The sequence below is a fragment of the Mobula hypostoma genome, chromosome 13 (assembly GCF_963921235.1).
Source record: "Mobula hypostoma chromosome 13, sMobHyp1.1, whole genome shotgun sequence".
Lineage (NCBI taxonomy): Eukaryota > Metazoa > Chordata > Chondrichthyes > Myliobatiformes > Myliobatidae > Mobula > Mobula hypostoma.
Window position 1 is genome coordinate 96,798,015 of NC_086109.1, and position 15,874 is coordinate 96,813,888.

Below are 15,874 nucleotides of genomic sequence, written 5' to 3' on the forward strand. Positions count from 1 at the left end.
ACCAGACAGGCAGAAACCTGCTGTCTCACCCATCACCACCCGATGGGCAGCAACCTGCTGTGTCACCCATCACCACCCGATGGGCAGAAACCTGCTCCCTCACCCATCACCACCAGATGGGCAGAAACCTGCTGTCTCACCCATCACCACCCGATGGGCAGAAACCTGCTGTCTCACCCATCACCACCCGATGGGCAGAAACCTGCTCCCTCACCCCTCACCACCAGACGGGCAGAAACCTGCTGTCTCACCCATCACCACCCGACGGGCAGAAACTTGCTCCCTCACCCATCACCACCCGACGGGCAGAAACCTGCTCCCTCACCCATCACCACCCAATGGGCAGAAACCTGCTGCCTCACCCATCACCACCCGATGGGCAGAAACCTGCTCCCTCACCCATCACCACCCGATGGGCAGAAACCTGCTCTCTCACCCATCACCACCCGATGGGCAGAAACCTGCTCCCTCACCCATCACCACCCGCTGGGCAGAAACCAGCTGTCTCACCCATCACCACCCAACGGGCAGAAACCTGCTCTGTCACCCCTAACCACGCGACGGGCAGAAACCTGCTCTCTCACCCCTCACCACGCGACGGACAGAAACCGGCTCCCTCACCACCTGACGGGCAGAAACCTGCTCTCTCACCCCTAACCATCCGACGGGCAGAAACCTGCTCTCTCACCCTTCACCACCCGACGGGCAGAAACCTGCTGTCTCACCCCTCACCACCCGACAGGCAGAAACCTGCTCTCTCACCCCTCAGCACCCGACGGGCAGAAACCTGCTGTCTCACCCCTCACCACCCGACGGGCAGAAACCTGCTCTCTCACCCCTCACCACCCGACGGGCAGAAACCTGCTGTCTCACCCCTCACCACCCGACGGGCAGAAACCTGCTCTCTCACCCCTCACCACCCAACGGGCAGAAACCTGCTCTCTCACCCCTCACCACCTGACGGGCAGAAACCTGCTGTCTCACCCCTCACCACCCGACGGGCAGGCAGAAACCTGCTCTCTCACCCCTCACCACCCGACGGGCAGAAACCTGCTCTCTCACCCCTCACCACCCGACAGGCAGAAACCTGCTCTCTCACCCCTCACCACCTGACGGGCAGAAACCTGCTCTCTCACTCCTCACCACCTGACGGGCAGAAACCTGCTCTCTCACTCCTCACCACCCGATGGGCAAAAACCTGCTCTCTCACTCCTCACCACCCGATGGGCAAAAACCTGCTCTCTCACCCCTCACCACGCGACGGGCAGAAAGCTGCTGTCTCACCCCTCACCACGCGACGGGCAGAAACCTGCTGTCTCACCCATCTCAACCCGACGGGCAGAAACCTGCTGTCTCACCCCTCACCACCTGACGGGCAGAAACCTGCTGTCTCACCCATCACTACCCGACGGGCAGAAACCTGCTGTCTCACCCCTCACCACCCGACGGGCAGCAACCTGCTCTCTCACCCCTCACCACCCGACAGGCAGCAACCTGCTCTCTCACCCCTCACCACCCGACGGGCAGAAACCTGCTCTCTCACCCCTCACCACCCAACGGGCCGAAACCTGCTCTCTCACTCCTCACCACCCGATGGGCAAAAACCTGCTCTCTCACCCCTCACCACGCGACGGGCAGAAAGCTGATGTCTCACCCCTCACCACCTGATGGGCAGAAACCTGCTGTCTCACCCATCTCAACCCGACGGGCAGAAACCTGCTCCCTCACCCCTCACCGCCCAACGGGCGGAAACCTGCTCCCTCACCCCTCACCACCCGACAGGCAGAAACCTGCTGTCTCACCCCTCACCACCTGACGGGCAGAAACCTGCTGTCTCACCCCTCACCACCCGACAGGCAGAAACCTGCTCTCTCACCCCTCACCACCCGACGGGCAGAAACCTGCTGTCTCACCCCTCACCACCCGACAGGCGGAAACCTGCTCCCTCACCCCTCACCACCCGACAGGCAGAAACCTGCTGTCTCACCCCTCACCACCTGACGGGCAGAAACCTGCTCTCTCACCCCTCACCACCCGACGGGCAGAAACCTGCTCTCTCACCCCTCACCACCCGACGGGCAGAAACCTGCTGTCTCACCCCTCACCACCCGACAGGCAGAAACCTGCTCTCTCACCTCTCAGCACCCGACGGGCAGAAACCTGCTGTCTCACCCCTCACCACCCGACGGGCAGAAACCTGCTCTCTCACCCCTCACCACCCGACGGGCAGAAACCTGCTGTCTCACCCCTCACCACGCGACGGGCAGAAACCTGCTGTCTCACCCATCTCAACCCGACGGGCAGAAACCTGCTCTCTCACCCCTCACCACCTGACGGGCAGAAACCTGCTCTCTCACCCCTCACCACCTGACGGGCAGAAACCTGCTCTCTCACTCCTCACCACCCGATGGGCAAAAACCTGCTCTCTCACCCCTCACCACGCGACGGGCAGAAAGCTGCTGTCTCACCCCTCACCACGCGACGGGCAGAAACCTGCTGTCTCACCCATCTCAACCCGACGGGCAGAAACCTGCTGTCTCACCCCTCACCACCTGACGGGCAGAAACCTGCTGTCTCACCCATCACTACCCGACGGGCAGAAACCTGCTGTCTCACCCCTCACCACCCGACGGGCAGAAACCTGCTGTCTCACCCATCACCACCCGACGGGCAGAAACCTGCTCCCTCACCCCTCACCACCCGACAGGCAGAAACCTGCTGTCTCACCCATCACCACCCGATGGGCAGCAACCTGCTCCCTCACCCCTCACCACCAGACAGGCAGAAACCTGCTGTCTCACCCATCACCACCCGATGGGCAGCAACCTGCTGTGTCACCCATCACCACCCGATGGGCAGAAACCTGCTCCCTCACCCATCACCACCAGATGGGCAGAAACCTGCTGTCTCACCCATCACCACCCGATGGGCAGAAACCTGCTCCCTCACCCCTCACCACCAGACGGGCAGAAACCTGCTGTCTCACCCATCACCACCCGACGGGCAGAAACTTGCTCCCTCACCCATCACCACCCGACGGGCAGAAACCTGCTCCCTCACCCATCACCACCCAATGGGCAGAAACCTGCTGCCTCACCCATCACCACCCGATGGGCAGAAACCTGCTCCCTCACCCATCACCACCCGATGGGCAGAAACCTGCTCCCTCACCCATCACCACCCGATGGGCAGAAACCTGCTCCCTCACCCATCACCACCCGATGGGCAGAAACCAGCTGTCTCACCCATCACCACCCAACGGGCAGAAACCTGCTCTGTCACCCCTAACCACGCGACGGGCAGAAACCTGCTCTCTCACCCCTCACCACGCGACGGACAGAAACCGGCTCCCTCACCACCTGACGGGCAGAAACCTGCTCTCTCACCCCTAACCATCCGACGGGCAGAAACCTGCTCTCTCACCCTTCACCACCCGACGGGCAGAAACCTGCTGTCTCACCGCTCACCACCCGACAGGCAGAAACCTGCTCTCTCACCCCTCAGCACCCGACGGGCAGAAACCTGCTGTCTCACCCCTCACCACCCGACGGGCAGAAACCTGCTCTCTCACCCCTCACCACCCGACGGGCAGAAACCTGCTGTCTCACCCCTCACCACCCGACGGGCAGAAACCTGCTCTCTCACCCCTCACCACCCAACGGGCAGAAACCTGCTCTCTCACCCCTCACCACCTGACGGGCAGAAACCTGCTGTCTCACCCCTCACCACCCGACGGGCAGGCAGAAACCTGCTCTCTCACCCCTCACCACCCGACGGGCAGAAACCTGCTCTCTCACCCCTCACCACCCGACAGGCAGAAACCTGCTCTCTCACCCCTCACCACCTGACGGGCAGAAACCTGCTCTCTCACTCCTCACCACCTGACGGGCAGAAACCTGCTCTCTCACTCCTCACCACCCGATGGGCAAAAACCTGCTCTCTCACCCCTCACCACGCGACGGGCAGAAACCTGCTGTCTCACCCATCTCCACCCGACGGGCAGAAACCTGCTGTCTCACCCCTCACCACCTGACGGGCAGAAACCTGCTGTCTCACCCATCACTACCCGACGGGCAGAAACCTGCTGTCTCACCCCTCACCACCCGACGGGCAGCAACCTGCTCTCTCCCCCCTCACCACCCGACAGGCAGCAACCTGCTCTCTCGCCCCTCACCACCCGACGGGCAGAAACCTGCTCTCTCACCCCTCACCACCCAACGGGCCGAAACCTGCTCTCTCACTCCTCACCACCCGATGGGCAAAAACCTGCTCTCTCACCCCTCACCACGCGACGGGCAGAAAGCTGATGTCTCACCCCTCACCACCTGATGGGCAGAAACCTGCTGTCTCACCCATCTCAACCCGACGGGCAGAAACCTGCTCCCTCACCCCTCACCGCCCAACGGGCGGAAACCTGCTCCCTCACCCCTCACCACCCGACAGGCAGAAACCTGCTGTCTCACCCCTCACCACCTGACGGGCAGAAACCTGCTCTCTCACCCCTCACCACCCGACAGGCAGAAACCTGCTCTCTCACCCCTCACCACCCGACGGGCAGAAACCTGCTGTCTCACCCCTCACCACCCGACAGGCAGAAACCTGCTCTCTCACCCCTCACCACCCGACGGGCAGAAACCTGCTGTCTCACCCCTCACCACCCAACGGGCAGAAACCTGCTCTCTCACCCCTCACCACCCGACGGGCAGAAACCTGCTGTCTCACCCCTCACCACCCGACGGGCAGAAACCTGCTCTCTCACCCCTCACCACCCTACGGGCAGAAACCTGCTCTCTCACCCCTCACCACCTGACGGGCAGAAACCTGCTGTCTCACCCCTCACCACCCAACGGGCAGAAACCTGCTCTCTCACCCCTCACCACCCGACAGGCAGAAACCTGCTCTCTCACCCCTCACCACCTGACGGGCAGAAACCTGCTCTCTCACCCCTCACCACCCGACGGGCAGAAACCTGCTCCCTCACCCATCACCACCCAATGGGCAGAAACCTGCTGCCTCACCCATCACCACCCGATGGGCAGAAACCTGCTCCCTCACCCATCACCACCCGATGGGCAGAAACCTGCTCCCTCACCCATCACCACCCGATGGGCAGAAACCTGCTCCCTCACCCATCACCACCCGATGGGCAGAAACCAGCTGTCTCACCCATCACCACCCAACGGGCAGAAACCTGCTCTGTCACCCCTAACCACGCGACGGGCAGAAACCTGCTCTCTCACCCCTCACCACGCGACGGACAGAAACCGGCTCCCTCACCACCTGACGGGCAGAAACCTGCTCTCTCACCCCTAACCATCCGACGGGCAGAAACCTGCTCTCTCACCCTTCACCACCCGACGGGCAGAAACCTGCTGTCTCACCGCTCACCACCCGACAGGCAGAAACCTGCTCTCTCACCCCTCAGCACCCGACGGGCAGAAACCTGCTGTCTCACCCCTCACCACCCGACGGGCAGAAACCTGCTCTCTCACCCCTCACCACCCGACGGGCAGAAACCTGCTGTCTCACCCCTCACCACCCGACGGGCAGAAACCTGCTCTCTCACCCCTCACCACCCAACGGGCAGAAACCTGCTCTCTCACCCCTCACCACCTGACGGGCAGAAACCTGCTGTCTCACCCCTCACCACCCGACGGGCAGGCAGAAACCTGCTCTCTCACCCCTCACCACGCGACGGGCAGAAACCTGCTGTCTCACCCATCTCCACCCGACGGGCAGAAACCTGCTGTCTCACCCCTCACCACCTGACGGGCAGAAACCTGCTGTCTCACCCATCACTACCCGACGGGCAGAAACCTGCTGTCTCACCCCTCACCACCCGACGGGCAGCAACCTGCTCTCTCACCCCTCACCACCCGACAGGCAGCAACCTGCTCTCTCGCCCCTCACCACCCGACGGGCAGAAACCTGCTCTCTCACCCCTCACCACCCAACGGGCCGAAACCTGCTCTCTCACTCCTCACCACCCGATGGGCGGAAACCTGCTCCCTCACCCCTCACCACCCGACAGGCAGAAATCTGATGTCTCACCCCTCACCACCTGATGGGCAGAAACCTGCTGTCTCACCCATCTCAACCCGACGGGCAGAAACCTGCTCCCTCACCCCTCACCGCCCAACGGGCGGAAACCTGCTCCCTCACCCCTCACCACCCGACAGGCAGAAACCTGCTGTCTCACCCCTCACCACCTGACGGGCAGAAACCTGCTGTCTCACCCCTCACCACCTGACGGGCAGAAACCTGCTCTCTCACCCCTCACCACCCGACAGGCAGAAACCTGCTCTCTCACCCCTCACCACCCGACGGGCAGAAACCTGCTCTCTCACCCCTCACCACCCGACAGGCAGAAACCTGCTCTCTCACCCCTCACCACCCGACGGGCAGAAACCTGCTGTCTCACCCCTCACCACCCGACAGGCAGAAACCTGCTCTCTCACCCCTCACCACCCGACGGGCAGAAACCTGCTGTCTCACCCCTCACCACCCAACAGGCAGAAACCTGCTCTCTCACCCCTCACCACCCGACGGGCAGAAACCTGCTGTCTCACCCCTCACCACCCGACGGGCAGAAACCTGCTCTCTCACCCCTCACCACCCTACGGGCAGAAACCTGCTCTCTCACCCCTCACCACCTGACGGGCAGAAACCTGCTGTCTCACCCCTCACCACCCAACGGGCAGAAACCTGCTCTCTCACCCCTCACCACCCGACAGGCAGAAACCTGCTCTCTCACCCCTCACCACCTGACGGGCAGAAACCTGCTCTCTCACCCCTCACCACCCGACAGGCAGAAACCTGCTGTCTCACCCATCTCAACCCGACGGGCAGAAACCTGCTCCCTCACCCCTCACCGCCCAACAGGCGGAAACCTGCTCCCTCACCCCTCACCACCCGACAGGCAGAAACCTGCTGTCTCACCCCTCACCACCTGACGGGCAGAAACCTGCTCTCTCACCCCTCACCACCCGACGGGCAGAAACCTGCTCTCTCACCCCTCACCACCCGACGGGCAGAAACCTGCTGTCTCACCCCTCACCACCCGACAGGCAGAAACCTGCTCTCTCACCCCTCAGCACCCGACGGGCAGAAACCTGCTGTCTCACCCCTCACCACCCGACGGGCAGAAACCTGCTCTCTCACCCCTCACCACCCGACGGGCAGAAACCTGCTGTCTCACCCCTCACCACCCGACGGGCAGAAACCTGCTCTCTCACCCCTCACCACCCAACGGGCAGAAACCTGCTCTCTCACCCCTCACCACCTGACGGGCAGAAACCTGCTGTCTCACCCCTCACCACCCGACGGGCAGAAACCTGCTCTCTCACCCCTCACCACCCGACAGGCAGAAACCTGCTCTCTCACCCCTCACCACCTGACGGGCAGAAACCTGCTCTCTCACCCCTCACCACCTGACGGGCAGAAACCTGCTCTCTCACCCCTCACCACCTGACGGGCAGAAAGCTGCTGTCTCACTCCTCACCACCCGATGGGCAAAAACCTGCTCTCTCACCCCTCACCACGCGACGGGCAGAAAGCTGCTGTCTCACCCCTCACCACGCGACGGGCAGAAACCTGCTGTCTCACCCATCTCAACCCGACGGGCAGAAACCTGCTGTCTCACCCCTCACCACCTGACGGGCAGAAACCTGCTGTCTCACCCATCACTACCCGACGGGCAGAAACCTGCTGTCTCACCCCTCACCACCCGACGGGCAGAAACCTGCTGTCTCACCCCTCACCACCCGACGGGCAGAAACCTGCTCCCTCACCCCTCACCACCCGATAGGCAGAAACCTGCTGTCTCACCCATCACCACCCGATGGGCAGCAACCTGCTTCCTCACCCCTCACCACCAGACAGGCAGAAACCTGCTGTCTCACCCATCACCACCCGATGGGCAGCAACCTGCTGTCTCACCCATCACCACCCGATGGGCAGAAACCTGCTCCCTCACCCATCACCACCAGATGGGCAGAAACCTGCTGTCTCACCCATCACCACCCGATGGGCAGAAACCTGCTGTCTCACCCATCACCACCCGATGGGCAGAAACCTGCTCCCTCACCCCTCACCACCAGACTGGCAGAAACCTGCTGTCTCACCCATCACCACCCGACGGGCAGAAACTTGCTCCCTCACCCATCACCACCCGACGGGCAGAAACCTGCTCCCTCACCCATCACCACCCAATGGGCAGAAACCTGCTGCCTCACCCATCACCACCCGATGGGCAGAAACCTGCTCCCTCACCCATCACCACCCGATGGGCAGAAACCTGCTCCCTCACCCATCACCACCCGATGGGCAGAAACCTGCTCCCTCACCCATCACCACCCGATGGGCAGAAACCAGCTGTCTCACCCATCACCACCCAACGGGCAGAAACCTGCTCTGTCACCCCTAACCACGCGACGGGCAGAAACCTGCTCTCTCACCCCTCACCACGCGACGGACAGAAACCGGCTCCCTCACCACCTGACGGGCAGAAACCTGCTCTCTTACCCCTAACCATCCGACGGGCAGAAACCTGCTCTCTCACCCCTCACCCCTCACTTATGGCAGTAGCAGAAAGGTGCTGCTGGTCTTTGAGATGAATGCTGTTTTCTTGTGGCATCGTTCGATGTGAACATGTGCAGTGGTCAAAAGAGAACTGAATTGGGAAGTTTTATGTTCCTTGCTCCGATATCGAGGAATCGACGGGCCTCGATCCAGATGATATTGTGGCAACCCCCTTTCCAGCACAATCGAACCGGCTCACGAAATGGCGCACGCCGGCAGAGGGGCCGGCCCCAAAAAGGGTGCCAGGCCATCTTCACCAGCAGGGGGAAGATGCCCCACGCGGAAAGGGTCTGTGAATATGCACTCCCCACAGCAGTCCCGCCCGGGGAATGGGAAGGCTTTAAAGGAGGCCGTGAAGTTTGAATAAATCTCTTTTATCGCAACTCCAACTCACCAACTACGTGTCGTTATTCTAGCTCTGTGTGTAGCACACTGCTACCATTTATAAACCTTCACATTTCATTCAAAGGTTCTAATGTGTGCTGGGTTATTGAGCTTTCTAATTTTCTCCTAGTTGGAGTTTCAGGAGATTTGTAACAAGGAAGTCATTGTGATTGCTGCTACAAACCGACCAGATCTCCTGGACGATGCTTTACTGAGGCCCGGACGGTTTGATCAGATGATCTTTGTTCCTGCCCCAGATGAAGAGGTAAATATTTCTGTGAAATGCTGGTGATAGGTTTGTGTCACTGCGTACCTGAGTGTATCAGCGTCTCTGCGTGTTCCTGTGAATACGTACTTGTCCCACGCTCAGTCACACGCTGATTGGAGATGCGGTGGGTTTTCTGCATCAGAGAATCAAATCATTCCAGTGAGGGAGAGCCCCTTGTCCGTGGCTGAAAGTGGTCTCGGGTCATTCTGGGGGTCAGGAGGGAATGTAAAACTACCAAGGGGAATGATTAAAGTCTGGAAGAAGGAAAACCTGTAGAATGAGATAAAGCAAGCCAGGAATGTAAGAGCAGACAGTAGATGATTTTTATATATAGTCTTTAAGATGTTTAAAACATGAACATAAGACATAGGAGCAGAACTGGGAAATTCGACCCATCGAGTCTGCTGCGCTATTCCATCATGGCTGACTTACCCTTGTCAAGCCCAATCTGCTGCCTTCTCCCTGTAACTTTTGACACCTATACTAATCCAGGACCCATCACTCTCCTCCTTAAATATACCCAATGATTTGATCTCCACAGCAGTCTGTGACAGTGAAGTCCACACATTCACCACTCTCTGGCTAAAGAAATTTCTCAGCACTGTGCTAAATGGACATCCTTCTATTCTGAGGCCATGCCCTCTGGTCGGAAACTCCCTCGTTACAGGAAACACCATCTCATCCTCTCCACGTCCACTCTATCCAGACCTTTCAATATTGAATAGGTTTCAAGGAGATCCCCCCACCCCATTCTTCCAAACTCCAGTGAGCAGGGGCCCAGAGCTGTCAAACACTCCTCACAGGTTAACCCTTCCATCCCCAGGAGCATTCTGGAATTATTAATTAATAATTAATTCTGCATGAAATGTGTCTGGGGAGTCAGGAATTGGCAACTGAGTTTGCACAACTGTATTTTGCATCAGACTCCGGTAGAATAACGTTCTTCACTGCCTGCGGCCGCCCAGTGGTCAGTGACCGGTGCAGCTCAAGTGGCCTGGCTGGCAAAGGGGCAGAACCGGGCAACAGGCAACCGGGGTAGGTACGCGGCCAGAGCTCGATCCGAGACAGACAGGGCCAGGGCTGTGGTGCTGTTGATCCGGTTCAGGAGAGGCAGGGGCCGGCAAGGACCAGGTCACCTCCTCCTGAGCTTTACAGCTCAACAGGTAAATTGACACAGAATCCTTGTAAAGTCCATGCGTTCTCTGGCCATTTGCTTTATAAAGGGGTGTTGTACAGAGTGTCTGTGTTAACTTGGCCATTGCCGTGGCCGTGTTGAATGCTTCATTTATAAAAACAAGCGTCATCACCTCACCGGGTCACATCTTCTTGCTGCTCTGAGGAATATGGAAAGCGTCCCAGAAAATAACTATAAATCTGCAGTTGGAAGCCTGGAAATGGTCATTCCCCACAGAGGTGGTCCTGAGCAAATTCTTGGAGTTGAGTTACTGAGTCTTGGCTGCAGAGATGGTTCTGTTGGTCCAGACAAGGGGGAGAGAGATAGAAAGCAGTGAACTATTGGCCAGTCACGTGTGTCAAAGGGAAAACAATTGGAGTGCTATTAAATTAGTCTTAGCACAGCAGTTCAAAAGGTTCAAGTGAATCAGGCGCAGTGGGAGAAGGGAAGGGAAATGGTGTCTGGAGTTCACTGACAGAACGTGTCATGGGGAAAGGAGTACACATCTGCTTCTAATTCACTTGTTTGTGTGGAAAGGTTTGGATGGAGCTCTGTTTATGCAGAGTCTCTCCCAACCTCACTGGCACAGGGTAGCACAAGGTTCTGGGATCTGCAATACGAGGTGACCTGGTGATCGAGGCTGTCTGGACGATCGTCAGCGAGCGTCTGGGCATTAAGTCGATGTGTGTCTGGGTGGTGGTCAGTGTGTGTTTGATCCCTACACTGTGCCTTTCTCACTCATTAGGCAAGGCTTTCCATCCTGAGGATCTGCACCTCCAGGACTCCGCTGGACGGGGTGTGCCTGAGGGAGCTGGCGGCACTGACCGTCGGGTTCACCGGAGCAGATCTACACAACTTGTGCAAGGAGGTGAGTGTGAGACCGTGCTGTAGCAAGACTCAGCTTCGCTCTGGGCATCGGGAGTGAGGCGGGGCGGCAGTCAGTGTGACGCAGTTACAGCACCAGCAACCCATGTTCAATTCCCGCCATCATCTAAGCAGTTTGTATGTGCTGCCCGTGATCGTGTGGGTTTCCTCCAACACTCCAAAAACAGACGGATTAGTAGCTGAATTGGTCACATGGGTGTAATTGGACAGTGTGAGCGCGTTGTCCCCGTTACGGTAATGTACGGTGATTGGACAGTGTGAGCTCGTTGTCCCCATTACGGTGATGTACAGTGATTAGACAGTGTGAGCTCATTGTCCCCGTTACGGTGATTGGACAGTGTGAGCTCGTTGGGCCCGTTACGGTGATGTACGGTGACTGGACAGTGTGAGCTGGTTGCCCCCGTTACGGTGATGTACGGTGATTGGACAGTGTGAGCTGGTTGCCCCCGTTACGGTGATGTACGGTGATTGGACAGTGTGAGCTGGTTGCCACCGTTACGGTGATGTATGGTGATTGGACAGTGTGAGCTCATTGGGCCCGTTATGGTGATGTATGGTGATTGGACAGTGTGTGCTGGTTGCCCCCGTTACGGTGATGTATGGTGATTGGACAGTGTGAGCTCGTTATCCCCGTTACGGTGATTGGACAGTGTAAGCTCGTTGTCCCCATTACGGTGATGTATGGTGATTGGACAGTGTAAGCTCGTTGTCCCCGTTACGGTGATGTACAGTGATTGGACAGTGTGAGCTCATTGTCCCCGTTACGGTGATTGGACAGTGTGAGCTCGTTGGGCCCGTTACGGTGATGTATGGTGATTGGACAGTGTGAGCGTGTTGGGCCCGTTACGGTGATGTACAGTGATTGGACAGTGTGAGCGCGTTGGGCCCGTTACGATGATGTACGGTGATTGGACAGTGTGAGCGTGTTGGGCCCGTTACGGTGATGTACAGTGATTGGACAGTGTGAGCTCATTGTCCCCGTTACGGTGATGTACGGTGATTGGACAGTGTGAGCTCGTTGTCCCCGTTATGGTGATGTACGGTGATTGGACAGTGTGAGCTTGTTACCCTGGGTGATGTACGGTGATTGGACAGTGTGAGCTCGTTGTCCCCGTTACGGTGATGTATGGTGATTGGACAGTGTAAGCTCGTTGTCCCCGTCACAGTGATGTACAGTGATTGGACAGTGTGAGCTCGTTGTCCCCGTTACGGTGATTGGACATGGTGAGCTCGTTGGGCCCGTTACGGTGATGTATGGTGATTGGACAGTCTGAACGTGTTGGGCCCGTTACGGTGATTGGACAGTGTGAGCATGTTGGGCCCGTGACGGTGATGTACGGTGATTGGACAGTGTGAGCTCGTTGGGCCCGTTACGATGATGTACAGTGATTGGACAATGTGAGCTCGTTGTCCCCGTTACGGTGATTGGACAGTGTGAGCTCGTTGGGCCCGTTATGGTGATGTACGGTGATTGGACAGTGTGAGCTCGTTGGGCCAGTTACGGTGAAGTATGGTGATTAGACAGTGTGAGCTCGTTGGGCCCGTTACGGTGATATACGGTGATAGGACAGTGTGAGCGTGTTGGGCCCGTTACGGTGATGTACGGTGATTGGACAGTGTGAGCTCATTGTCCCCGTTACGGTGATGTACGGTGATTGGACAGTGTGAGCTCGTTGTCCCCGTTACGGTGATGTATGGTGATTGGACAGTGTAAGCTCGTTGTCCCCGTCACAGTGATGTACAGTGATTGGACAGTGTGAGCTCGTTGTCCCCGTTATGGTGATTGGACAGTGTGAGCTCGTTGGGCCCGTTACGGTGATGTATGGTGATTGGACAGTCTGAACGTGTTGGGCCCGTTACGGTGATTGGACAGTGTGAGCATGTTGGGCCCGTTATGGTGATGTACGGTGATTGGACAGTGTGAGCTGGTTGCCCCCGTGACGGTGATGTACGGTGATTGGACAGTGTGAGCTTGTTGCCCTGGGTGATGTACGGTGATTGGACAGTGTGAGCTCCTGGTCCCCGTTACGGTGATGTATGGTGATTGGACAGTGTGAGCTCGTTGTCCCCGTTACGGTGAGTGGACAGTGTAAGCTCGTTGTCCCCGTTACGGTGATGTATGGTGATTGGACAGTGTGAGCTCGTTGTCCCCGTTACGGTGAGTGGACAGTGTAAGCTCGTTGTCCCCGTTACGGTAATATACGGTGATTGGACAGTGTGAGCGTGTTGGGCCCGTTACGGTGATGTACAGTGATTGGACAGTGTGAGCGTGTTGGGCCCGTTATGCTGATGTACGGTGATTGTACAGCGTGAGCTCGTTGGGCCCGTTACGGTGATGTACGGTGATTGGACAGTGTGAGCTCGTTGGGCCCGTTACGGTGATGTATGGTGATTGGACAGTGTGAGCGCGTTGGGCCCGTTACGATGATGTACAGTGATTGGACAATGTGAGCTCGTTGTCCCCGTTACGGTGATTGGACAGTGTGAGCTCGTTGGGCCCGTTACGGTGATGTACGGTGATTGGACAGTGTGAGCTCGTTGGGCCAGTTACGGTGAAGTATGGTGATTAGACAGTGTGAGCTCGTTGGGCCCGTTACGGTGATAGGACAGTGTGAGCGTGTTGGGCCCGTTACGGTGATGTACGGTGATTGGACAGTGTGAGCTCATTGTCCCCGTTACGGTGATGTACGGTGATTGGACAGTGTGAGCTTGTTACCCTGGGTGATGTACGGTGATTGGACAGTGTAAGCTCGTTGTCCCCGTTATGGTGATGTACAGTGATTGGACAGTGTGAGCTCGTTGTCCCCGTTACGGTGATGTACAGTGATTGGACAGTGTGACATCGTTGGGCCCGTTACGGTGATATACGGTGATTGGACAGTGTGAGCGTGTTGGGCCCGTTACGGTGATGTACAGTGATTGGACAGTGTGAGCTCGTTGGGCCCGTTACGGTGATGTACAGTGATTGGTCAGTGTGAGCGCGTTGGGCCCGTTACGATGATGTACAGTGATTGGACAATGTGAGCTCGTTGTCCCCGTTACGGTGATTGGACAGTGTGAGCTCGTTGGGCCCGTTACGGTGATGTATGGTGATTGGACAGTGTGAGCTCGTTGGGCCCGTTACGGTGATGTACGGTGATTGGACAGTGTAAGCTCGTTGTCCCCGTCACAGTGATGTACAGTGATTAGACAGTGTGAGCTCGTTGTCCCCGTTACGGTGATTGGACAGTGTGAGCTCGTTGGGCCCGTTACGGTGATTGGACAGTGTGAGCATGTTGGGCCCGTTATGGTGATGTACGGTGATTGGACAGTGTGAGCTCGTTGTCCCCGTTACGGTGATGTATGGTGATTGGACAGTGTGAGCTCGTTGTCCCCGTTACGGTGAGTGGACAGTGTAAGCTCGTTGTCCCCGTTATGGTGATGTACGGTGATTGGACAGTGTGAGCTCGTTGGGCCAGTTACGGTGAAGTATGGTGATTAGACAGTGTGAGCTCGTTGGGCCCGTTACGGTGATATACGGTGATAGGACAGTGTGAGCGTGTTGGGCCCGTTACGGTGATGTACGGTGATTGGACAGTGTGAGCTCATTGTCCCCGTTACGGTGATGTACGGTGATTGGACAGTGTGAGCTCGTTGTCCCCGTTACGGTGATGTATGATGATTGGACAGTGTAAGCTCGTTGTCCCCGTCACAGTGATGTACAGTGATTGGACAGTGTGAGCTCGTTGTCCCCGTTATGGTGATTGGACAGTGTGAGCTCGTTGGGCCCGTTACGGTGATGTATGGTGATTGGACAGTCTGAACGTGTTGGGCCCGTTACGGTGATTGGACAGTGTGAGCATGTTGGGCCCGTTATGGTGATGTACGGTGATTGGACAGTGTGAGCTGGTTGCCCCCGTGACGGTGATGTACGGTGATTGGACAGTGTGAGCTTGTTGCCCTGGGTGATGTACGGTGATTGGACAGTGTGAGCTCGTTGGGCCCGTTACGGTGAGTGGACAGTGTAAGCTCGTTGTCCCCGTTACGGTGATGTATGGTGATTGGACAGTGTGAGCTCGTTGTCCCCGTTACGGTGAGTGGACAGTGTAAGCTCGTTGTCCCCGTTACGGTAATATACGGTGATTGGACAGTGTGAGCGTGTTGGGCCCGTTACGGTGATGTACAGTGATTGGACAGTGTGAGCGTGTTGGGCCCGTTATGCTGATGTACGGTGATTGTACAGCGTGAGCTCGTTGGGCCCGTTACGGTGATGTACGGTGATTGGACAGTGTGAGCTCGTTGGGCCCGTTACGGTGATGTATGGTGATTGGACAGTGTGAGCGCGTTGGGCCCGTTACGATGATGTACAGTGATTGGACAATGTGAGCTCGTTGTCCCCGTTACGGTGATTGGACAGTGTGAGCTCGTTGGGCCCGTTATGGTGATGTACGGTGATTGGACAGTGTGAGCTCGTTGGGCCAGTTACGGTGAAGTATGGTGATTAGACAGTGTGAGCGTGTTGGGCCCGTTACGGTGATGTACGGTGATTGGACAGTGTGAGCTCATTGTCCCCGTTACGGTGATGTACGGTGATTGGACAGTGT

The 15,874-nt window shown here is 57.7% G+C and overlaps 1 protein-coding gene across 2 annotated transcripts in view; it reads left to right on the plus strand.

The window, feature by feature from the left end:
* afg2b (AFG2 AAA ATPase homolog B) overlaps positions 1–15,874 on the plus strand; it is a 64,811-nt gene that overhangs the window by 34,663 nt on the left and 14,274 nt on the right. For both annotated transcript variants that reach the window (XM_063066267.1, XM_063066268.1), the window contains exons 6-7: positions 9,095–9,229; positions 11,152–11,274. In XM_063066267.1, coding sequence (XP_062922337.1) covers positions 9,095–9,229; positions 11,152–11,274 — 258 coding nt within the window. The remainder of the gene's footprint in view (positions 1–9,094; positions 9,230–11,151; positions 11,275–15,874) is intronic.